General features: G+C 38.0%; 2 protein-coding genes across 6 annotated transcripts in view; one reads left to right on the plus strand and one right to left on the minus strand.

Annotated features, from left to right (window-relative positions):
• TPR (translocated promoter region, nuclear basket protein) overlaps nucleotides 1-1,040 on the plus strand; it is a 66,576-nt gene extending 65,536 nt beyond the window's left edge. For all 3 annotated transcript variants that reach the window (XM_072648370.1, XM_072648368.1, XM_072648369.1), the window contains 2 exons: nucleotides 174-272; nucleotides 830-1,040. In XM_072648370.1, the coding sequence (XP_072504471.1) occupies nucleotides 174-272; nucleotides 830-885 (155 nt within the window). In that variant the 3' untranslated portion in view covers nucleotides 886-1,040. The remainder of the gene's footprint in view (nucleotides 1-173; nucleotides 273-829) is intronic.
• PRG4 (proteoglycan 4) lies at nucleotides 1-25,048 on the minus strand. 3 transcript variants are annotated; one of them, XM_072648371.1, is made up of 13 exons: nucleotides 24,983-25,048; nucleotides 24,174-24,269; nucleotides 21,216-21,338; nucleotides 18,525-18,644; nucleotides 15,432-15,602; nucleotides 14,491-14,613; nucleotides 8,323-12,177; nucleotides 5,827-5,904; nucleotides 4,549-4,685; nucleotides 3,098-3,254; nucleotides 2,379-2,570; nucleotides 1,932-2,057; nucleotides 1-1,173 (listed from the first exon to the last, which is right to left on the minus strand). In XM_072648371.1, the coding sequence occupies exons 2-13, from the start codon at nucleotides 24,241-24,243 to the stop codon at nucleotides 1,076-1,078; spliced, it is 5,250 nt and encodes a 1,749-aa protein (XP_072504472.1). In that variant the 5' UTR covers nucleotides 24,244-24,269; nucleotides 24,983-25,048; the 3' UTR covers nucleotides 1-1,075. The 3 variants fall into 3 exon arrangements, with proteins under 3 accessions (XP_072504472.1, XP_072504474.1, XP_072504473.1); XM_072648373.1 differs by lacking the exon at nucleotides 21,216-21,338; XM_072648372.1 differs by lacking the exon at nucleotides 14,491-14,613 and having other exon boundaries at nucleotides 24,983-25,047.
• Nucleotides 25,049-25,800: the final 752 nt, after the last annotated feature.

Genomic DNA, 25,800 nt, shown 5'->3' on the forward strand with positions numbered 1-25,800 from the left:
TTTTTTCATTCTGAGGTTTTTATTTTATTTCATCGTCTTTAAAATTCAACGTTACTTGATCAAAATAGTTTTTAAAAACATTAAATCTAAAGAACATCTGTTTGCAGTTTTATCCATTCATGCAATTAGCTTTTGCTTCAGTGACATCCATTTAAGCTGTCTTCTCTTCTCAGATACCAGCAGTAGTCAGCCTAAGCCTTTCAGACGATTTAGGCTTCAGCCTCAGACTTTGAGAACAGGAGTCCGGGGTCGTCAGTTTAACCGACAGAGAGGTAAGATTTTCTCATGACTGAGAACATGGTTGGGTGGAGGGGCAGGAGGAGAAACAGTTCATTTGAATCAGAATAAGTGTCCTAAACCTGAGCAAATTAACTTCAGTTACCAAATCTGTACACTTAAGAGACTAATTTGGGGAAAGAGGTTTATTGCATCAATACATTTAAGTAATGACACATTACTTAATCATGTTCTTTCCTCATATCTAAAACTAAATTTGAAAAATTAAAGTGTATCTGATCTTTAATCATCACTTCCCTTGTTTCCTTTTTACATATAACAAAATAAAGTATTTTTAGGTGATCCCACCCAGCTACAAAAATGGAGGAGTCTTTTAATAGTTCCCTTATCCTGTTTTCCTACACAGAAATTGTATACTGAGTCTTAGAGTCATAAAAACGTATAATTCATTTTTAAATATGTAATAGTAATAAAAACTGGAAATCTTTTGTATTCTAGCCTATCATAAAAATAGAGTGGAAAACCTGATGTGCTTGTTGATATATAAATGTCCCCTTAAAAAAAAAAATCTTTGTTTTTTTTCTTCCTACAGGTGTAACCCATGCAATGGGAGGCAGAGGAGGACTAAACAGAGGAAATATTAATTAAAAGCTTTGTAAATTATTAGTGTAGTTGTGAATAAGACTGTCAAATCTCCTACTGTTTTAGTGTAATGATTGCTGAGGTTAGAAGTGCTTTGTACTTAAATTGGTATGCATACATTTCAACAACTTTATTAATAAAATCATTTTCTTGTCAAAATATTATTTTAAGTTTTTCATATCTTTTGAAATCAGACTTAAGGACATTTATACCAGGCATTGGCTAATGTCTGTCCAGAACGAGTGACGATTAAGTTTGCTGTTCTGCTAGGCACATCAATGTTGTAATATCGATCTAGATTAAAAGAGAACATTTTTAATAAAATCATAATAATTTGTTTTTATTATCCCACTAAAGACCTTTTTCCCTTTTGAATATTCAGATTTTCTGACAAGGCACATAATAGTTTAAAATATGAGTTTGCTGCATTTCAGATATGTGACTATTAATAACTTCTAAGTGGGCATTTTTTCAAAACTATAAGAGTCATATAGCCCTATTGTCATTTAGTCCAACCCTGTCATTTTATAATTGGGAAACTGAGGCCCAGATAGGTTAAATGACTTCCCCATCATCCTTCAGATAGTAAGTGAAAGAGCTGGGATATGAACCCAACTTCTCTTACTGTAAATCAGCAAATGAAATCCTTTTTTAATTCTTTTATGTCATGTGTCATTATTCTACCCACCCCTCAAAAAAGTATCCACACTAATCTGTAAAATAATGATAAACTAGAGGAAAATTTTTAAGCAGATTAAGTGAATTTTGTATACTTAACTCAGTATATTCTTATCATAAAACTTGCAATAAAGCTTCACAGATGTCAGGTTGAATATATAAAATTTTACTCAGATTACTCATATTTAGCTTCACCCAGTTCTAATCTCCTTAGTGATAGGATACAATTTTTATACCTGAATTGAATTTAAATGATTGTAGCAAAGATTTTTAGATCTTATCTCTAGACATCAATTTACAATTGTCTGCCTTTGAATTATTCATGGTTCAGTAGTCAGCTCATGCAGCTATTAAGATTTATCTTAATCACTTACCTTTAGAAAAGGCATAGTAATCGTAGCCATCAGATTTTCTAACGTTAGGCAGTGCTATAGCTGAGGTAATGATGTTTGGAAGGCCTCTCCAAACTGTATTCACTTTAGCTTCATTATGCAGGAAACCTGTGTGTGACACATATTTTATGTCACAAAAAATATTTGAGTAAGTAGAACATAAACTTAAATCAAGCCACAAGCCAATCTGAGTAAATGAATCCCCTTTCCCAGACAGAGAAGTGAAGTAGGGACAGTGCAACACTGACCCTTGGGTAATTTCTGAGAATAAAGGTTTTGTTCCAAATAATATAAGTTGTGGCACAATTTTGAATTCTAGACACCCCCTGCTTAGGTATTTACACATAGCTTCAGTATATAAAGCCAAATAACAATCGTTCAGACTTTCATTCGTAACACAATGTATGTTAGAAAAAATGTGTGGTTTACCTTTTTTATATGTGACTCTGACAGGTGAAACGTTTATTCTAATGGTATGTGTTTGGGAGGGCATGATAGCCCGCTCATAACGACGCCTCCTGAATTGAGCGGGTTGTCCATAAACTGAATAGTTTATAGTGGATCTTCTAGAACACTTTTTAGTTGGTTCCTGTTGGTAAGTATACTGTTGAATGGAGCCACCTAAAGATGGAAATAATTATAATGGGAAAGTTGTTCATTTAGAAAGAGATAAAAAGTAGCTTTCAAAGTATGAACTGGCTTCTTATTCATGTTTCCTATGTTTTAAGCACCCAAAAAATTATTCCTAGAGGCATTACGGTAAAATCATAAAACAATATTAAAATAATTAGCAAAGAGAGGAACTTATAGTTCAACAGATTTAGCCCCTTTGTTTTATGAATCAGAAAAATTGAAGCCTAAAAATTCTATGTAATTTTAGGAAGATCAGACAGCAAATTAATAGCAGAGCAGCGAATCTTGTGGGCACTAGAACCCAATCCTTTGAACCAATCCAGTACTCTGCCATCATCTACAAGGCAGCTGTAACCAAAAAATACTTTTGATATCAGTATAAATCTAGTGATGAACACAGAAGTCAAGGAGATGGATGTTTCCCTGGAAACCAAAGCTTCACTTATCAAGTGTGGTGACTTTTGTACAAATCTTAAAAGTGTCGTAATCCTGCAGACAATTTAAACACTACATACCTTTCTTGAAGAAATACACAGATTCCGGCCTGTTTTTGTGCTTTGCTATTGATAAAGCTGCCACTATTTTCCCATTTAGACCTCCAAATCCTTTAACAATTGGTTTAGGATAACCCGGATCTTTTACATCATTGGTGAATCGCCAGTACTGAGAATCCTAATATGTGAAATAGAAAGTATTAGTAGATGGAGGGGGTAAAGGGCGAGAAGTTTAATAAATGTTTCCTTAATTAAATGCCAAAGGTGAAACCTTTAACTTAGTGGAAAGTGTTTTTGATAAGTTATCTCCTACAACTGCTCCATCATGGTACAGAGGTAATTCAGTTTCATTTAGGATTACAGAACCATACACCTACACTAGAAGGACCAACCAAGGATCATCCAGTCCAACTCCTCATTTTAGAGAGAAAGAAACTGGGTTAAGTGACTTGTCCAAAACCAAACAGATATTAACATAAGGAGCCAGTAATGAAGTCTAAATCCAATGCCCTTTCCAAAGCATAATGCCATCAGTAATTTCAGTACATTAAATGACTGTAAAGTGCCTGTGTGCTCCTAGGTGTTGGGAAATAGACAAAACTAAATAGTTCCTGCCCTGTTTATTAATACAATGTACACATGAACAAATAAATGTAATAAAAACACAAGTGTCAAGAGAAAGTCTTGTACCTAGTAGTAGGCAGGGGTTTGTGTCAGGAAAAGGCTCATTTAGAAAGTAGTGTCTGAGTTGCTATGGATTCCGTAAAGTGGAGTTAAGGGGGTACATTTGTGCAAAGTGACCAAAGGAAAAAATAGACTTATGGGGAATAGTTAGCAGACCAATTTGACAGGAATGAAGAGTAGATGAAAAGGGTGGAGGTGGGGAAGGGGAGAGATACACAAAATATTGCTGAAAGGGTAGATAGGAGTCACATTGTGAATGGCAGCACAAATTCAGCAGTTCCTACCAAGCTAGAAACAGCCCAGTATGGGCCCGATGAATATATACTACTTGAGGAACAGCCCTCAAGTACAGCCATTTGACTGAATCCAAACTTCACAGAGTAAATCCCCTTAATAAAAGGATTTTATTTGACTGAACTTGGCTTCAGTCAAAAGACCACATCCAAGGACCCAGAAGGCCACATGTGGCCTCAAGGCTGCAGGTTCCCCATGCCTGGAGACGAATGTACCATTAAATATATGTCTACTGAGATTAAATCGAATTCTATGCCTACAGATGCAGCTCATCTTTTTATAAATTAGAGGAGAAAGAATCTAGAAACACAGTTCATGAGCTGTGGATAATTTTTAGACCTTGTTCCTATCGTTAAATATCTGTTAACAAAAGCAAGAGAAGGATTACTCTGTGATAATTAACATTTGCTAGCTTTTTGAACTTTCGTGACCAATAATACATCGGTGAACAAAATTACTGTGCCATTTTTCCTTTGGTAAGTTATTTTCCTCACCTTAAAAAAGAAAGTTTTTCCTTCACAGTTACATCTAGTAAAGACAGTGTCTATGGGAGAAGGGATACCCCAAACCGCAGTAATTCTACGAGCTGGTGATGGTGGAGTGAATGGATTCAACAACCAGAAATAATGACCTATAAATGTAAGACAAGAGTAAAACAGTCAAGTTACTTAATTTTATCCCCAAAACCAATTTACAATTGGAATTTCTTCAAGTCAACCATCCTTGTATGCATGCAAACATTTTGGAAAAACAAATCAATATATGGATAAAAAGCATGAACACTTGAGAATTCTCGTCCAATGTGAAAATCTCAACATTTTCAAAAATATACTAATACAGCTATTAAAATTTGTCAAATAAGTTTGAGGGGTTTTCAGAAAAGGGTTGATAGTTTAGGTCTCCAGATTTAAAATGATCTGATGTTTACAAGGGTGATATGACTATTCTCCATTGAAGTCTAACTCCAGCACTTTTATCATGGTGTGGAGGTGACCTTCAGTCCTTGAAAGTAATGCCAGGAGATCAAGCCCTACTAGGTTCTACAAAGTTAGCAATGTGGCTTTGAGGACCATCCTGGCAACAGACTATGTCAGTTGTCCAAGGACCAACTAGTTATTTTCAGAGAGGCCTAAGCCCAGAAGGTTTTGTACAAAGTGATGACATTTTAGTCACATGGATTCACTAAGATGTCTAGTAAGGTGTAGTAGGGTTGCAGCCTTTGTAGAAGAAGAGGGCACCCAGATAAGAAAAACTAATGAATCTGTGAAGCAAACACCAAGGTGCAAATAAATGGAGTAAGGATTATGATAGAACTGAAATTTATGTTGCACCCATCTAGTTGTGACCTTGAACAACTCATCCACTTTCCTTCCACCTTTTTGATACACCTACACGTATGCATCAAGCTTTAGTCACATCTCGAAAACAGAGTATCTTTCCAAAGGAAAGGCAGGATATAGAAATTTTGAAGTCATACCAATCAGCATGAAATGAAACTGGCACAACCTCATGAGCAAATACCCTACCTGCCCAAGTATTTTGAATGCATTTAATTCACTTGAGACTCCTGGTAAGCAATCACATTTTTCTTACAGCATATTTTACAGACAGTATGTAAAAGTCTCAGTGTCTGGAAGCATCATATGAGTCTTCTCCAATGAGTAGATCCAACACCCTGCCCCCACCACCAAGACAATATTTCATAGCTGTGATATTCTCATAAATGCCACAAAGTCAAACAGTAAGGAGAGAATTTTTTATGTTCAGCTCACCTCGAAATGCAACCAGTGTCCCATTGCGCAAAGTAGTCAGTCCATCTACTGGCTTCCCATTGCATAAGTTAGTCTCATCTGAAATAATCAATATAAAGTATACACTGGTTGGAGAATGAAGTGGAGATGGTAAGGAGAATATCAAACATAACAAAGTAATTTTTTTTGCGTTCCTCTAGATTCTGTTACATAAGGTGGCTTTTTTTTTTCTCCTAAGGTCTGCTTCTAGATAACATAATTCAAACCAAAAGAGATGGGATTGGATTTCAAAGGTGATAAGATGATCATATATGTCATAATCCTATTCTGTTTTAGAAAGTATTCCACTAAAGTTAAATTTAATAGTCCAAGTGAGTTTAAAGCTCTTTTTCATGGCATCTAAATATAGTCAGGAACCAGTCCGACTGGTACTCCCTAATCATTTAACCTTGAACAAATAATCACTAGACTTTAGTTTCCTCCTATGGAATGAGCTTCTTGGACCTCTAGGTGATTTCTGAATCCAAGTCTAAAACTTTGTGATTCTGAGGATATTTTAACCCAGTTTGGAAGATCTTTATTTTTTGTTGTTCAGTTTTACAGATGGACAATAAATTAAGCCTAGAATTGAAAAGGAGTAAAAATAGTAGTCTAAATTGCATTTGGGAAATTTTGCACTGCTTTAAATGACCCTAAGATTTTTCCTGAAACAAAAGAACAGAACATTTTTGAAACCCAATAGATTTCCATTGTGAGTCATGGAATAAATGCCTCTATCTCCAAAGAATCATAATTATAGGTTATTCCAAGTCAATAGCTATGTAGTACCTGTTAATAGACTAAACACATTACCAACCAAGAATGTAAACAAGAAGTGGTATAAAAGAGATTATCAAAAAGAAGTGGTATAAAAAAGATTATCAAAAACTTATGACTACAAAAGGGAGACAAATAGAGCTAAGGAAAATGAATGAATGAAAAAAGCAATGATGAAGGACTTACTAAAGGCAGCATGATGTAATAGATGGAAATTGGAGAGGCTATGTGATCCTGGGCACCTCACTTAATCTTTCTTTACTCTGGTCAACTCTAGAGCTATAAGGTGCAACAAATGTGCCAACCTTGATGAGTAAAGGGAGTTTTCTTACCAGGAGTTACCAATGAAATCATTAGTCCAGTTCATATCCCACTGTGTACCAGGCACCATGGTAAGTGTTAGTAATAAACATACAAGTAAGCAAAACAGTCTGCTCTCAAGGATCTTACATTCTAGTAGAAGATAGCACACGGGAAAGGTGGCCCAGGAATATTGTTTTGGAGAGAAAAGTCATAGACAATGATGATTTGAATAATAAGGCGATTGATTCAGATGTCCATGCCAAGAATGACAGGATTGATTTACTTTTTCTTCGCACAACTCAACTGAGAAAGCAGCTGAGAGGAGGGAGAGTGTTAGGTCAAGGAGAAGTGAGGAGAGGAGAGTGCAGAAAAGACAAAGGCTATGTTCTCAGTAGTACCCATGTAACCTCTAGAGACCTCTACTGGAAGGCTCCCAGAGTGATGGGTAGGCTTCTTGTGAAGCATTTACTGGAGGACAAGAAGAAATGCTGCAAGGGATAAGAAGACGTGAGTAGGTTTCAAGGTCCACCCTGTTGGAGGGAGTATCAACTAGCTCAGATCTACTAGCTAATGTATTAAGTATTGAAGGTAACATTTCATCTGTTATGGTAGGGTTGAAGATTTTTAAAAATATATTATTGAAAAGATGAAATATTGAAAAAAGAGTCTGCAGACTAAAATTCAACCAACTTTTTGGACAATGTAAGAAATGTAGGGTTCTTAAAGAGTTATTTATTTACAATGAGTTTTCTTGGTTCACTGAATAGTCATTGTACTATTTAGTGCCTTGATTTCAAAAGACTGAAGATTCTTGCTCACCTAGGGAAACATTTCAAATGTGGATGGCTTCAAGATGCCAGAAACATCTCAAGAGTGACTGGGAGGAAATCAAGGTTCTTTGATGCAAAACTATTGAAACTATCTAATAATAAATTGTCCTTGCGCCTATGTAATAGATTTTTTTTAAGTATCTTTTTGGCGTTTTGGTGAGCTTGTGGGGGTTTTTTGTTTGCTTGTTTTACCATTTTTAAGTTGGACAAGATGTATTAAACTCAGAGTGGATTGGTAATAATTTACTCTTAAATGTTTCATATAAAAAACAAAGTACCATGATATCATTACCAGTTTCCTAATTCTTTTAAAGAGAAGCCTAAAGATCACCATCTCCCCGTTTCAGGTGATGACCTCTAGAAATAGTTTAGACAAATAAAAATCTATCAAAGATAACAAGGTAAACAAATTTCAGATATTCTACCTTATTTTTCCTTTGATCCTGATCATGGCTAATCTGATAGAATATATATTTTCTTGATATTGAAAACTAATTTCAGATATAATTCTGTAGACATGTCATCATTACACTCAGAAAATAGAAGAATATCAGATTGTTCAAATTACCTGGAAGAAATGGGATGTTACCAATGCCTTGACTGGGTCTTCCCCCATAGATGCTAGAACCTGGAATAAATACAGGAGGCCGAGGATTCAGGTAAGGCTTTTCCTGTTCAAAAATATTTAAATTTTCATTTTTTGGAGTGACTTCTGGTATGGTAAGAGAGGTTGTGATTTCAGAGTTTGGCCTTCTGTTGGGTCTAGCAGTGATTGATGTCTCTTCACTTGTTGGGATTTTAGGTGTAGTTACTGGTTCCTTAGGTGCAGATGTAGTCTTCTTATTGGTCACTTTAGGGGCAGGAGTTGGAACAATGGTTGTTTTCTTAGCTTTCGTGGTTGTCTCTTTTGTCTTCACTGGTTTTGGTGTTGTCACTTTAGGGACAGTAGTTCTTTTAGGCTTAGGGGTCACTTTGGGGGTAGTAGTAGTCTCATCTGGTACTGGAGTTGTCTCTTTGGTTGTTGTGGTTGTCTGTTTAGTTGTGGTAGCTGTCACTTTAGGGACAGTAGTTGTTTTAGGCTTAGGGGTCACTTTGGGGGCAGTAGTAGTCTCATCTGGTACCGGAGTTGTCTCTTTGGTTGTTGTGGTTGTCTGTTTAGTTGTGGTAGCTGTCACTTTAGGGACAGTAGTTGTTTTAGGCTTAGGGGTCACTTTGGGGGTAGTAGTAGTCTCATCTGGTACCGGAGTTGTCTCTTTGGTTGTTGTGGTTGTCTGTTTAGTTGTGGTAGCTGTCACTTTAGGGACAGTAGTTGTTTTAGGCTTAGGGGTCACTTTGGGGGTAGTAGTAGTCTCATCTGGTGCCGGAGTTGTCTCTTTGGTTGTTGTGGTTGTCTCTTTAGTTGTAGTTGTCACTTTAGGGCTTGGCTTTTTAGGTGTAGGAGTTGTCACTTTAGGAGTTTCATCATCTGTTACAGTAGCTGTTTCTTCAGCTTTAGTAGTTGTCTCTTTAGCAGTAGTAGTTGTCACTTTTGGTGAACTGACTGTTCTCGTTGTCACTTTAGTGGTTGTACTTGTCACCTTAGGTGGAATAATTGTAGTTTCTGGAGGAGTAGGTGTGTCTTTTTCAGCGATTTTATCCTTAGCAATTGTAGTCACTTCAGGTGTAGTAGGCACAGAAGCTGTGTTTTTAGGGAATGGTTCCGGGGCCTCAGGTGTAGGTTTGGGGTCTTTGGGTGTGGGTTTAGGGTCCTCAGGTGTAGCTTTGGGGTCTTTGGGTGTGGGTTTAGGTTCCTCAGGTGTAGGTTTAGGTTCCTCAGGTGTAGGTTTAGGTTCCTCAGGTGTAGGTTTAGGTTCCTCAGGTGTAGGTTTAGAGTCCTCAGGTGTAGGTTTGGAGTCTTTGGGTGTGGGTTTAGGGTCCTCAGGTGTAGCTTTGGGGTCTTTGGGTGTGGGTTTAGGGTCCTCAGGTGTAGCTTTGGGGTCTTTGGGTGTGGGTTTAGGGTCCTCAGGTGTAGCTTTGGGGTCTTTGGGTGTGGGTTTAGGGTCCTCAGGTGTAGCTTTGGGGTCTTTGGGTGTGGGTTTAGGGTCCTCAGGTGTAGCTTTGGGGTCTTTGGGTGTGGGTTTAGGGTCCTCAGGTGTAGCTTTGGGGTCTTTGGGTGTGGGTTTAGGGTCCTCAGGTGTAGCTTTGGGGTCTTTGGGTGTGGGTTTAGGGTCCTCAGGTGTAGCTTTGGGGTCTTTGGGTGTGGGTTTAGGGTCCTCAGGTGTAGCTTTGGGGTCTTTGGGTGTGGGTTTAGGGTCCTCAGGTGTAACTTTGGGGTCTTTGGGTGTGGGCTTAGGTTCCTCAGGTATAGGTTTGGGGTCTTTGGATGTGGGCTTAGCTTCCTCAGGTGTAGGTTTGGGGTCTTTGGGTGTGGGTTTAGAGTCCTCAGGTGTAGGTTTAGGGTCTTTGGGTGTGGGTTTAGGTTCCTCAGGTGTAGGTTTAGGTTCCTCAGGTGTAGGTTTAGAGTCCTCAGGTGTAGGTTTGGGGTCTTTGGGTGTTGGCTTGGGCTCCTCAGGTGTAGGTTTGGGGTCTTTGGGTGTAGGTTTAGGGTCTTTGGGTGTGGGTTTAGGTTCCTCAGGTGTAGGTTTAGGGTCCTCAGGTGTAGGTTTGGAGTCTTTGGGTATTGGCTTGGGGTCCTCAGGTGTAGGTTTGAGGTCTTTGGGTGTGGGTTTAGGTTCCTCAGGTGTAGGTTTAGGGTCCTCAGGTGTAGATTTGGTATCTTTGGGTGTGGGTTTAGGTTCCTCAGGTGTAGGTTTAGGTTCCTCAGGTGTAGGTTTAGAGTCCTCAGGTGTAGGTTTGGGGTCTTTGGGTGTTGGCTTGGGCTCCTCAGGTGTAGGTTTGGGGTCTTTGGGTGTAGGTTTAGGGTCTTTGGGTGTGGGTTTAGGTTCCTCAGGTGTAGGTTTGGGGTCTTTGGGTGTGGGTTTAGGTTCCTCAGGTGTAGGTTTAGAGTCCTCAGGTATAGGTTTGGAGTCTTTGGGTATTGGCTTGGGGTCCTCAGGTGTAGGTTTGAGGTCTTTGGGTGTGGGTTTAGGTTCCTCAGGTGTAGGTTTAGGGTCCTCAGGTGTAGATTTGGTATCTTTGGGTGTGGGTTTAGGTTCCTCAAGTGTAGGTTTGGGGTCTTTGGGTGTGGGTTTAGCTTCCTCAGGTGTAGGTTTGGGGTCTTTGGGTGTGGGTTTAGGTTCCTCAGGTGTAGGTTTAGAGTCCTCAGGTGTAGGTTTAGAGTCTTTGGGTGTTGGCTTGGGGTCCTCAGGTATAGGTTTGGGGTCTTTGGGTGTGGGTTTAGGTTCCTCAGGTGTAAGTTTAGAGTCCTCAGGTGTAGATTTGGTATCTTTGGGTGTTGGCTTGGGGTCCTCAGGTGTAGGTTTGGGGTCTTTGGGTGTGGGTTTAGGTTCCTCAGGTGTAGGTTTAGGGTCCTCAGGTGTAGGTTTGGTATCTTTGGGTGTGGGTTTAGGTTCCTCAAGTGTAGGTTTGGGGTCTTTGGGTGTGGGTTTAGGTTCCTCAGGTGTAGGTTTAGAGTCCTCAGGTGTAGGTTTGGAGTCTTTGGGTGTTGGCTTGGGGTCCTCAGGTGTAGGTTTGGGGTCTTTGGGTGTGGGTTTAGGTTCCTCAGGTATAGGTTTAGGGTCCTCAGGTGTAGGTTTGGTATCTTTGGGTGTGGGTTTTGGTTCCTCAGGTGTAGGTTTGGTATCTTTGGGTGTGGGCTTAGGATCCTTGGGTATAGGCTCAGGGTCCTTGGGTGTAGGTTTGGTATCTTTGGGTGTTGGCTTGGGGTCCTCAGGTGTAGGTTTGGTATCTTTGGGTGTTGGCTTGGGGTCCTCAGGTGTAGGTTTGGTATCTTTGGGTGTTGGCTTGGGGTCCTCAGGTGTAGGTTTGGTATCTTTGGGTGTTGGCTTGGGGTCCTCAGGTGTAGGTTTGGTATCTTTGGGTGTGGGTTTAGGTTCCTTGGGTGTGGGCTCAGGGTCCTTGGGTGTGGGCTCAGGGTCCTTGGGTGTGGGCTCAGGGTCCTTGGGTGTGGGCTTAGGGTCTTTAGCAGCTGCCGTTGTCTCTGTAGTCAGTGTTTCTTTTGCAGAAGTAGTTGTCTCTTTTGCTGTAGCTGAGGTCTGTTTGTCTGTGCTAGTCACCTCTTTTGTTACAACTGAGGTCTCCTTAGCAGCTGTTGATGTCTCCTTTTCATTTGTTGTAGTTGTCTCTTTAGATGTGACCTTATTACTCTCCTTAGAAGTTGCTGGTGGTGCTACTGTCGTCATTTGGAGTGTTGTGGTGACTTGATTGGGCTGGGGGGTAGGAGCAGCAGGGGGTCCATTGTCTAATCCACTTCCTGTATCATCTACGACTGGAGGCGGTGGAGTAGGCTTGTCTTTGGGGGTTCTCTTCTTCTTTGAATCTTTAGCTATGGAAAAATGCACATCTCAAGTTATCCTTTGAATGGTCTTTACATTGCTTTCCCATATAGGTCCTATCTCTCTCACTTCCTAGTTGTCAAGTCACATAATTTCTTCGGGTTTTAGTTTCCATATAAGTAAAGTGACAACATAACTCCTGTACTCCCTGCCTCACAATGCTATCATCTTTATCAATGAGGAGAAGAATGTAAAGGGTTAAAAAGCATTATGAAAATATAATATATCCTTGTTATATAGTGAGGGGCAACTTAGGGAATTTCAGGGAAAATAGGCATGCTCATCCCTTCTGGTACGATTTACTCTCCTTTCCCAAATGTTTCTTTCTCTTCATTTCTCCTCTCATCTACTCTCTCAGTCTTCATCATCCTATAATTCCAGTTCCCTTATCGTTTTCTCAAGAAACACTATTGTCTCAACTCCAGCTCTTTCTTCCTGTACATATATGCCTATGAGCCATTATCCTTTTTCTATCCGCTCTTTTCTTACATATAAAGAGGCCAATGTGAACTTCTGCAGTAAAATTTTAAGAAAAGTATCCTCCATCAGTTTTTCTCAAGATGTGTGTAACTTCAGGTGGTATAGGAAGTACCCCTAAGGTAAACATGGAATAGATATGAGACGCTGATGGTCAATATGGGGCTCAGTGAGGAGAGAGACCAAGGCGTCCAAAAGCACCAGACAGGACAGAATAAATCCCACGGGCAAAGCCACTGACTGGGAAGAGAGGTATATATGAGCATCAGAGAAAAGAGTTAGGGAAGTGAAGAGAGCAACAAAGGAAGTGAGGTTTGGGGGCTGGAAGAAAGGAGAAAGCACAAGAGCCAGTAAGAATAATTCTCCCTCCCCTCATCCTTTCTCCCCTTATCCCTCCTCCTGTCATCCCTCCTCCCCTCGTGCCCAACTGAATATTAATGAGTATTGTCAATACTTCCACAACATGTCTTGGATCCGTACCCTTTTCCTTCGCTCACAACCCTAGTTTAGGTTCCTATCACTTCCTTCCTAGATTCTTGTAACAGCCTCCTAACTGGACTCCTGATTATCACTCTGTCCTCAGTGCCAATCTCTCCACTACTCCACTACAGCACCGCCAAAAAAAAAAAAAAATTCTTCTGAGAGTAAAATCTAACCATGTCACTCCCCCTCACAAAAACCTTCCCTTCTCACCTTGGCAACAAAATACAAAATCTTCAACTTGGCATTTAAAGTTCTTAAAAAACTGGCTCCATGTCTGCCTTTTTGGGTTTACTTCATATTATTCCCCTTTACGAACTCTATGTTCCATCCAAATTGGCTTATTTGCTGTTAATGGAATGCAGCATTCTTTTCTCCAGCCTCCATGTCTTTGCATAGGCTGGAATTTATTTTCTCCTCACTTCTGTCTCTTAGAATCCCTCCCCAGTTTTCTTTCTGTATGGCTCAGAACATATGCTACCTCCTAAAGGATCCTTTCCTGAACCTGCTGTCCCTAGTTATTGGCATTTTCTCCTCTCTCTAATTATACAAGTATACACACACACACACACACACACACACACACACACACACACACAGAATTAAGTCTCAAATTAGTGCAAATAATGAGTCTCCTCAAGTGGTTGCATTATTTGAATTCATACTGTAGATTTTTCCATTTCCATTGGGCTGGTACCATCACTACGTTTTACAGAATTATAACTTCGAATAGTACAAATCTGAATGAATACAACCAATTAAAAAGATTCATTATTCCTACTAATTCGGACCTAGCTTTGAATATGTGTGTGTATGTGTGTGTGTTTTCACATATATAAACAATCCATATATGTAAATGTGTATATATATACATATATGTGTGTATATGTATACCTACATATACACAATATCCCAAAAGATTTAGTGGCTTTAAATTTTAATAGCTAAAAATTTATGTCTATGTATTTATATGTATGTGTAATATATAAGTGCCCTGAGGACAGGGACAGTGTCTTGTTTTATTCTTGTATCGCCAATGCCTTGCACATAGTAAACATTAAAAATTGGGTTGAATTGTTTTTGTCAGTTTCTTGTAAGAGGTTAGTCATTAGTTTCCTATTGAAGCTTCGTCTTGGCCTAATGTTTTTTATTTATTTTACTCAAACATATTATGTTTAGAGTACAAGAAAACTTCTAAGAATCTTCATTCAGTATCTTTTGAAACAGTATTACATGGTTATTGTCCCTTTTCCAATTTTTAAAAAATCACCAAAGTGCCAATATATCAAGTTATAAAATTTTAATTTAGCATTGATATAGCATTTGATCTGTATCAATGCTCAAACCTTTGGGTTTCTTCTTGGGTGCTGTATTAGCAGCTGAATTTTTAGAAGACTTGGTTTTCCGAATAGTTGAAGAGGAAGAAGAAGAGGAAGAAGAGGATTCCTGATTTTCAGAAACAGAATGTTCTGTAATCAAATAAAGAAGGGGATTGTGTGAACTGTAACTTTTCCACAATAGTCCATCCAGTTCAAATAAAACAAGAGTGGAGTCAGATCTTTTATTAGTCAGAAAATGTCTGTTTCCTGCATTGATCTGAGTAAAGGGCATCATCATGTATTCCCTTGCACATGACAGGATGCATTTCAAAGTCATGAAAGAAGTGCACCCAACTAATCTTGGTTGGACCAATTTCTCTCCCACATCCCATCTTTGCCAGTACTCTTTAAAAGCACAACTTTCTTAGAAGCCAGACTTAGGACAGGCCTGAGTGGAGCTTTTAAGATCGTGTTGAATTATACCTATTCTCAGTTTGGGAAACCAAAGGGAGATCAATGGTTATGCTGCTGCCTTTCCTATATTTTAAAGAAAGCCAACTTTGTTTTAAATTGTCCATGTTAAATGGAAGCAGCTAGAGTGCTAGACCTGAGTTTGAGTTCTTCTTCAGACACTGAAGACCTGTGTGACTCTGAGCAAGTCATGTTACTGATGTCTGCCCCAGTTTCCTTTTCTGTAAAATGGGAATAATAATGCCTACCTCAAAATCATAAGATTTTTGTGAGGATTAAATGAGATATTTGTAAAGGTCCTTGCAAACTTTAAATACTATGTAAGTAGCTGGGTTGTTTTGTGTTTTTTTTCATATGGTTGAACCAGTCTTTTATGTGTCTGAATGTTCTTAACTTTTCAAAGCCCCATGATACAATGCTAGCACCAGTCCACCATCTGCATATGCCATATATTCACTTAGGAAAACTTCCTTTTGTCACAGTCATCTTCTTCCTACCTTCTGTTATTTCCTCTGCTTCTACCACTTTGTCAGGGGTCCTCTTCTTGGGAGCTTTGGGGGAATGTTTAGTTGTTGATTTGACAGTCTGAGCTTCTGGAGATGGCCGTGGAGTCTTTGGAGGTGGCTGAGGAGTCTTTGGAGATGGTGGTCGTATTGTTGGATTATGTACTGAGGTCAAACAAGATCAATGATTAGTGCCAATATCACAATCCATATAACTCTCAAATCTAGGGGCAGGTAGATGGCCAGGGGATAGAGCACCACCCCTGGAGTCCAGGACCTGAGTTCACACGCAGCCTCAGATACTTGACTCTTACTAGCTGTGTGACCCTGGGCAAGTCACTTAACCCCTATTGCCTTGCAAAAAAAAAAAAATAGAGTAAATCTAGCTATACTTCAGTTCCTTTTCATTTTGAAAGTGTCTTTCACCTTTAACTAAAACTATATCTAATTATCTAAGCAAATGTTTCTAAAATCAAGTCCTTGTAGATTCCTGAGTATCTAGTCTGCAAACATTAGTAACTGGGCCACTTCTGAAAGTGGCTGCTCTAAATCACTTCTGTGGTGTAATGAAATGGAAAGAGCCATGAACTTGGCAATCTTAGGACCTGAGTTTGAATCCCAGCTCTGTCATATACTTGCTACCTGTGTGACTCTGGATGAGTCACTTCACTGACCCTCAGTTTACTCAAATGTAGAATTAGAGGACCAGACTCGAAGGAATCTAAGAATCCTTCCAAATTTGGATTTAGGATCCTATGATAACTAAATTGGTGAGAAGATACTGGACTGAGTTAAGAAATGAATATGCTTACTTTCACTCTGACTTTACCTTGCTGTAGAAGCTGGAACAAGTAGCTTAATCTCTATGGGCCTTGGTTCTCCCACCATCTCAATGAAGAGATTAGACTAGGTAACCTCTAATATCTTCCCATTTCTGAATTTATCATGCCTCACACATAGTAGATGATATGTAAAGTTGCTTCCAAAACTAAATCCTATGATCTCATCATCCCTATGATCCCTTTTGCCCCTCACTCACAATAAAGGGATGGTAGGATTTCCAAATTGTCTAGAAAAGATACATGATCATTTTTTTTGCTCTTTTATTTTTACCCAGGAAACGAGACCCTAATAAAAATATGAAACTGGGGTAATGAGAAAAAGTGACTAGTAATGAAAAAGAATAGAAAAAATTGGGATTCTATAACAAGAAGACTACATTATTGAACACTACTGCTTCCATCAACAAACAGCCATTCAAAGCTAAGTTACAGCAGTCTCTGCAAGAGACAACTTCAGAAATGTCAACAATAATAGTTAGAAACACTGCCAAAGAGCCATCTGGGAAGGGAAGTATTTAAGAGAATTCAGTATCCGCTTATAATTTCTTTCTTTTTAAAGAACTGAAACTACAACCACCTTTCTAAATTACTTTATTAGCCTGATAAGTGGATCCAAACACTATGCTACAGGGCTCTTCTCTTAGTGATGAAAAAAAATGGAATATTAGCTATAGGTCTGATCCTAAGGTGAAGAACCGGCTGTCCAAATTCTGTGGTTGTGTTGTATTTCCACTGTAACTAACATTACTTGAAATGAGCATGCTATTGACTGATGCTGGCAAATCTTTGGACCCTACAGAAATGTTGGTTTTAATGGTATTTGATACCAAGGAATTTCATGAATATTCTTTAATCCTTTCCTTTGTTTCCTCTTGAAGAGATCCTTCCTGGTAGTGTTTTTAGCAGCCCTGCCACAACACAGGAATCAGTCTTTATTACCAGACAAACGGACTTTCTCAAGTTGGTATAAATCCCACACTGACATCCCCTCTCTTTCCCTTTTATATGCACATATCCTTCTCTTTAGTTAAGACATTGTGTACCTCTGTAAGACCTACAGGCTAGGCAACTGAGAATATTAACCACTTATCCTTCTGCGTTGTATTCTGTCTTGAATGAAGGTGATTGGACAAAGCATTTGACAGAGTGGTACAGTAGATAGAGGGCTGGTTTTGGAGATAGGAAGTTCTGAGTTCAAGTCTCGCTACTCACATACATGAGTTGGGTAATCATAGGAAAATCACTAACCCTGACAGGGCCTTCAGGTTACCCTCTAAATATGAGTTGCCCATCTTCCTCAGTAGACAGTTTCCTCACAATGACAGTTCCCTAGTATATACCCCTCCCCTGCCAAAAAAAATCGTAGGTTTGGACAAAAAAAAATTCTATTTATGAGGTATTTTTCTCTGCAATGTTTATTTCTTTATATTCCCAGCCCCATCTCCCTTCCCTCTTCTCATCTTGTATGACAAACAGCCAAAACAAATGCCAGGGTCCTGAGTGAGGTTTGTCTTACTCACCCCTGTTCTTCCGATAGCTGCATGGGCTCTGAACTAAAGTGTTTAATTAGGAGGGTGTTATCTGTATCATTTTCGGGATGTGCTCCAATTAAAACACTGAACAGCTAGTGTCTCTCCCTGGACTCTGCTGCCTTAGCAGTTTCCCTATCTTTCTGCTCTCCTCCAAAGAATCCGGATCACTCTTATCAGGTGTTTCAAGAATGTTTAAGAAAAAAAAAAACTGATAAGATTATACAAGTGTTTTTTATTCACTTCCTAAAACTATCTCGTTTTCACGAAAGAGATTTTGCAAGTAATAGCTTAGCAAGAGACATAATCAGGGTTTTAAGGTTTTGTTCTAATAGTTATTCTTCTATCCTAAACAAAACCTTTAGTGGGTTTAAGTAAGGTTAGGGGTAGCGACTGGACCTGTTATTTCATTAGTATGGAAAACGATTTCATATATACTATCACTAGTATACTGTTTGTGTAATATACTGATGAAGTAATATACTGATAGCGTACTACTAGCATAATATAGAAGATGGCTTTTCTCTTCAAATTTCTCTTTGTGAAAGAAAATTCCCACTAAATAGAATAAAACTGATCAGTTTTAAGATACTGGCTGCCTTAACTGAGGTAATTGATTAATGACCATAGCCAAGCTAAAATTCAGTATACAATGAGATATAAAGGTAAACAAATGTTGGAGGAAGCCTTTGACTTGAACTCGTATAGACACTTACCTTCTTCACAGAAGTCCTCATAATCTGAACAGCACTTGCCATACTTCTTACAGGCAGCATCACAATCACATTCTCTCCCTCTGGCAAATGACTCAAAGCAACGGCCTTTACAGGAAAGCTCTACCCAGAGCAAAATGTAAAAAAACCCAGTTATACATATATATGTGTATGTGTGTGTGTGTGAAAACAGGAAATTCTGTTCATATTGTGCCACTCCTGGAGGCATTCCACAGTTTGTAGGCAGGTTGTATTCTAGATATTTCTTATTTAAGAACTTTGAAAACATTTTCCCATAAAAGCAATGTTCTGTGAATGGTGATTAAGTTCCCAGGCTAGCCCACAAAAGCCTATATGTATATAGTTTATATTAAGAGGAACCGCTTTGTATAATGGAAAGAGTAATGACTTATCCTGCCTTTGCCATTTATACCACCTGTGTAACCTTAAGCAGTTGTTTTTGTCTTGACCAGAAATTCTTGAGGGTCTTCCCCTCTCAGTTTAATTGTTTGATTTTTTTTTTTTTGAGTAGACAAGCTAGGCCATCTTTTGCCACATTTCTTACCTAGCCTTAAATCACTGAATGGGTGTTGCCTCAGACAAACTGAGACCTGAGAACTACCTTAGCTTAAAAAGGCCAAAGTTTCCTACTGCATTTGGGTCACCTCCAGTTGTCCTGACCTATGTTTTGCCACTGAATTCAGATGACCTTGGAGGACAGAGTGAGGCTGATAACTTTTGCACAGCCCTGCCTCCCTTAAATCTAATTCACTTACAAGTGAAGATATCACCTTTCTGATGTCATTGGTCCTCTTCCAGAAGAAAGAATAAATGGTAACCTTCGGCCACTTCTCTAAGATTCAGTTTCCTTATCTATAAAATGAGGCAGTTGAACCAGATGGCTTCTGAGGTCCCTTTCAACTTTAAATCTAGAATCCTATGACTCTGTGAAGTACCATAGTATTTAATATTATCACCTGAATCCATAAGTAATTCCATAGTACAGAAATATCATGGCTCAAATAGATATTTGGAGATTGTCCTGGGAACATAACCACTATTGATACCATTGTCCTTATGGAAAGGTCTGCTTGGGGGCCTCAGGAAGGGGACTCCAAAACACGTCTCTGCTATCTCTTCTATCCACTCTCTTAATGGCCATAATGATAACCACATAAAGTACATTGAAAAAATGAACATTTTCCACTCTCCAGAGACTCTAGGGGAGTCTCATTCTGTTTCTGGTGTGACTTAGACCAGATGTTTGTGTGTAAAGAATGTTTTCAGGTGTTTTGTAAATCAGGAATGCCTGTATTATAGGACTGAGGTTTCAGACAAGTGTCTGCAGGGCCACATGTGGCCTACCAAACTTCCAAGTGCAGCCTGTATCAGATGAAAGTGTAGTTGTAAAATACTTAACAAAACAAATAAAAATATAATACAACAAAGATAATATTATATTTTAAAACTTAAAGCATTTTAAGTCAATATGTGGCCTGCTGAGATCCTTACGTACAGGTTAGTGGACCATTTTTGTTTGAATTTGACACCACTGTTATACGATGCTATTCCAGTGAAATTTTCCCCCCTCACTACCTCCTCCTCAGAGTGGTCCTACCACTTCTATGAATTTTATGTCTACTAGAAGTCAAATTCCATTACAATAAACTCTAAGAATTTGTCTCAGTTATTATAATGGAATCATATAACATCAAATATTACTTTATATAAGTGGGTTTTAGTTTAGACTTGGAGATCTTATGTGGGAAAGATTTCTGTGGCAGTGGTATTCATCATAATAGAATTTAACATGTGTCATTAGAAATGAATGTGACATGTTAATAAATTCAAATAATTCTGATTTAATTACATAGTGTGGGTTATTTATATGGCTTAAAATGGTTTTATTTTACATCATTCCTGTTTAAAGGAGTATTGAATTAATTAGGGTCCATTTAAAACAGTATCCTTGTTGAACTACTTTGCAAATTAGTCTTTACATCTAAGTTCAAAACCAAGTGTCACTTTAACAAGTTACAGTAGTGATTTCCCCTATATTGAGCATGAAATTGATTTGGTGTTAAAGACAGAAAGGTTAAAAATTAATTTTGAATTGGAACAACATTACTCACTGTTGGCTTTCAACCTAATTACTTCTGAGATCTCAACTTTGATTGAGGTTCTATCTTGGGTACCATCTTGTTTATAGTTTAATGTTCTTTAGGAATCTGATAGCTAATATTAAACATTTGAATAATGTATACTGTACACAAATGTCCCCATTTGTACTGTATACAAATAATTGGGCTGCATCATGAGACAATCAAACATTTAAATTCTCAAAAATGATTATCAATCAGAACTTTCCATATATAGGAAAGAAAAGTGTAGTTATACACATTCTACTATCTACATCTCAAACAGAATTTTAGTGGAGGAGGGGGTGGGATGTTGACTTCAGAGTACTCTGTATGAGAATCAGGGGTTTTTTTTTTGGTCTGGGTAACTAACCAAAGGCTTTGATGTTATGTTCAGATACAACAATGCAACATTTATGCAAAGGGAGGGAAAGACATACAACAGTGAAATGAAACACAGAAGCCCATTCAAAAATAACAAGGGGACTAGGTCACAGGGAGGAATCTCAGAAAACAGTGCTCCTTTCCAGAGGGCCTGTTGGGCTTCAGAACTTACCCACAGTGCAGACTTTCTTGTAATCAGGACAGCACTCCATGTAGTATTGACAGTTATAATCACAGTTGCAGGCGGCATCTCTAGTATACCCTTCCCCACATCTCCCTGCACAGCTTGGTAAATCTAAAATTACACAATACTAGTGTAAACATGACCAAACCAGCTGATTTGATACCAAGGGAAACATCGAATGGCAAAAAAAAAAAAAAAAGAGGGTGGGAGGGGAGAGGCATAGGACATAGGGGAATGGGAGGATTTTGCTATCTGCCCATTGGATTGAAAGAGGAAAACATACTGTAGAAAAAGTTTATGGTTGCTATTCCATTGTCTGACAATCATATAGCTTTCTTCTTCCAAGGATCCCAATATATGGAGGAAGGTAGTCATATTCTCAGGAATGAGAGACTACATTCATTAGGCATTTCAGTAGTTTTGCACAGAAAAGAATTTATGGGGTTCTGTGCCACAGCCATCATGACCACAGTTCCTATGCCAGGATTGGAAAAGGGCATTGTTTTTGGTTCATAAAATCAAAAATATTTGCTGGCAATGTCAACAGGTCCTTCCCGAGCAAGTCCTACTACAGGACGGGCTTGGGGTGGGAAACTGAACTCTGGGAAGTGAGTTGCTCACACTTGAAGATCAAGTGACTGAGGAATAGCCAATTTCCAACAAAAACAGCTACACATAAGAGTAAAAATAACAAATAGAACTACACAAGGCAACAAAACCAAAACATATAAGCACAATTGTCTTCTGATGATCAAGCAGCAAACAGGAATAGCACCTTTTAAAAATCTCCTTGAGACACACAACCGTGGTTACACAACAGTCACTTATCTACTGGAATGAAAAATTATCTTTGATCCGTACAGGGAGATTGAAACATGCTGAAAAAGACTCAAGGTAGTGAGCCCAGAGGACCAATAGCAAAACCCACAAACATCACATTAAAGATTAGGATGACTTTCAGCCTCTTAAGTAAATACGTGTGTGTATACACATATGCATAAAGGGAAGGAGTGAAAAGTGTTTGAAAAGACGGTGAGAGCGCAGCAGACAGGACAAAATCAGATTATTCATACAAATTTGTGGGTGGTAGATCTTCGAAACAGGTGAAAAATTAGCTGGGTAGGCAAGTTACAATCCTCAAAAAGGAAATGTGTCCTACCTTTCTATGTTATTATTAGTTAATCACATTAGTGTTTGGGTTTTTTTAGTTTAATCATTGCAAAGTATGGTGAAGGAAGAAAGCATTTACTAGTTTGAAAATGTATGTGAAAATTAGTATTAATCTGTCACTATATTAAGACTGAGAGGCTTTTCATTGTATTTTCAGGGCATAGAAAGGTTCACCTACACCGAACTGCTCATTAGCATTTCATATCTACTTTCACCAATCGAACAACATCACTGAGATGATAGCTTAACACAGGTAGTCTGCATTCCCATTTTGACAAACAAAATTCAGCTGTTTATAATTATTGACCATAACGTTTTAACACTAGCAGTTTAATTGCACTGTATCTTTTCCAGTTGCCATTTTTTTTTTTGAGATTTTTCACGTTGGAGGGAAAAGTCAACTCCCAATGGTCTGGTAGTTTTAAGAGTCTGATAAAAACAAATCGCATATTTGAGCCTTTTTGTTAATGAAGATCCAATCTATGTATATATTAAGATATGTGTTCTGTACACTAAGTACTATGTAATATTTATCCAGATTAGAGGAAATGTGGCAGAGTAGACAAAATGCTGTGCTTGGAGTCAGAGCTTTGAGAATATCAGGACAAGTCACTTAGTCTTTCAATGCCCCAAGCAATTCTCTAGGAATCCAGCAAATGGATGAGGAAAGGTATGGAACCCAGGTCTAGAACCCTCCATCAAAAAAAGCATGTAGATATAGATTCAGCCCACTGACATTAGGACATTAGATTTGGAGTCTGGTAATCTGAGCTCAAAACCTATTTCTATAACTTACTATCCTGGGTAAATCATTTAACCTCATGGAGTCTCAGTTTCCTCACCTATAAAATGAAGAAGTTGGGCTTGATGACCTTTGAAATTCCTTCCAGCTCTACACTATGATATAATTTTTTAAAAAGTATCAATGCTATCTCATTAGAAGAATAATGATCATTTATAACACTTTTCCACACAAGTCTACCTACTAGCAAAACAATGAGTCCATTTAGTTAATTCAACAAAAAGATTAGTCAAAGTCTTTTGCCATTAGGTTGGCCAAAAACAATCAACTTAATTTTTCACTTATTTAATCAATTGTCTTCATGACATTTACAAACCACTTCTTCCAGATAGTTGGCAGGGTTGTTTTTTAACTCACAGAGTAGGGAAGAAGGGTTAATTTAATTTAATCCTTAAATAACTTTATCTCATACTTTTTTTGGTAGGGGTGTTACAGATCTGTGATTTCATAGTGTGGTGAAATTCTGGCTTGGAAACCCACTCCATTTATCCAAGCTGGTTTCTCACCTACCTATTCTCAGGGAATTGTCTGGAGCATGCAAAAGTTATTTTCCCATGATCTTACAACTATTGTGTGACAGATAGGACTTAGAACCTGTCATCTGTCAAATATGCCACACTGCCTCTTACCCTACATGGACTGATAAAACATCTTGAAATGTTTTCTGGGGGCGAAACATGATGAAGATATTCACTTTACATAAAATATAGAGAAAGAGGAAGCACCTTCTACTTCCTCCTTTCCCCTCCCATAACTGTTAGCTTGGATATTCTTTTAAGTGGTTCTGAGGCCTTACAGGGTACTAAAACTAAAAAAAAAAAAAAAAAAAGATTAACAATTTTTTTAAATGCTAAATTTTGTTTTCACAACATTGATTACAGAGTACTATACAATAGTTCTTAAGCAGAAACCCCCATATAAACGATTCAGGTCAAGAAGGAAATACTGTTTCAGAATTTTATCAGTTAAGGTACCTTGAGAAGAAACTTGTATCAAGAAAAGACAAAACACCAGCAGGTGAATAGGAAGCACTTTCCATTCCATGGCTGTTTTCAGTTATTGAATCTTCTCTGAAAAGTAATATCAAAGTATTAAATGGCTAGATTGAAGAACTACATTAACCTACTTCTGAGGTGAAAACTTCAGCCATTTTTAAAAGCCATGATGACTTTAGACATGTCATCATGGACATTTAAAAATAATTATATTTTTGGAGGAGATGATCATGTCTAATTTTATAACACTATACTATAATTATTCTAGTGTTGTTAGGTTAAATAGGATGAAAATAATATTACTGTTGAGCTAGTATCATAATAAGGCTATCATATCAAAATAATTAGTTCAAATTTGCTACTGTAATCCCCAAATCACAAGTCTAAAAACTCTAAATTGCAATTTTAATTTAATTAATTCAATCATTTCCAAATAACTTAATGATTAAAAAATATTTCATGTAGCTAGAGAGACTCCAGACTTAAATTTTAAAATGCTCTTAAAAATTATTAAATGTTGTCACTGGATAAAAATGACTGATTTCAAGAAAATTTAGTACAATACAGAGGATTCTACCATCCCAAGGTGTTATTCTTTCAGACATTCTATTTAATATTTTAAAAAATCCTTCAGGAAGTGAACACCACAAAAGTAGTTCCCTAGAAAACTTCTAAACTTCTGAATTAGTATCTCTCTAAAAATTATCCAAAAACCTTCAATAAAGCATCTCCTTTCTGAGCTGAAAGATTAGAACTCAACAAGAAAGCAAAATGACTTCTTTACTTACCGGGCAAGGGATATGTGTGTATCTCTGATGTCCTGGATGCTTTATATATTGGTGCAAACGTATTGGGATGAACCAATTAGTCCAAAGGTTAGACCAAAGCAACAGTGACAACCTATTAAAACAAACTTTCCACATTTATTGGAAGGGAGCCCAGATGACTAGACTTGGGCAACATCTGGAAAACACTTCCATTAAGAAAAATGACTACTACAAATAAATTTAGATTTATTGGACAAAACACATTTGTAATTTCTGAGTGAACAAATTGTTCTGAGATGGTACATGGCTCTGGCAGCCTGTGGGGAGTGTGTCAAAGAAGCAATATCCAAATGGGCAAGTAGCAGAGCATCATTTTCTTTCCTTCCAACAGAACCTGACAAACAGTAGCTTTGAAATGTATGAGGCTACTGAGCTGCAGTATAGCTAGATCTTCCTGGATTACCAATGAATTACTCAGTCTCCAAATAAACATATATTAAGTATCCATCATTTGCCAGGCACTGGGAATACATATAAATAAACATATATAAATACATTTTAATAAATGTATTATAAATATATTTGAAATAAATACATATGAATAAAAATGAAATAGTCCCTAATTCCAAGGAACTGTATTTCAAGGATTTTTCTTTTTAAATATTATAGTAAGCATGTGGTCAAAACTCAGCAAACATTTAAATATTCCAGCAAATATTTATTAAGCCCCTATTATGTGTGAGACATGGTTCTAGGCGCTGAAAGAGATACAGAAATGAGAAATGATTTCTGCCATCTGATAGGGGAGATACATAACACATGAAGAAATAACTCTAATA

Source organism: Notamacropus eugenii, chromosome 2 (genome assembly GCF_028372415.1).
Source record: "Notamacropus eugenii isolate mMacEug1 chromosome 2, mMacEug1.pri_v2, whole genome shotgun sequence".
Classification (NCBI taxonomy): domain Eukaryota; kingdom Metazoa; phylum Chordata; class Mammalia; order Diprotodontia; family Macropodidae; genus Notamacropus; species Notamacropus eugenii.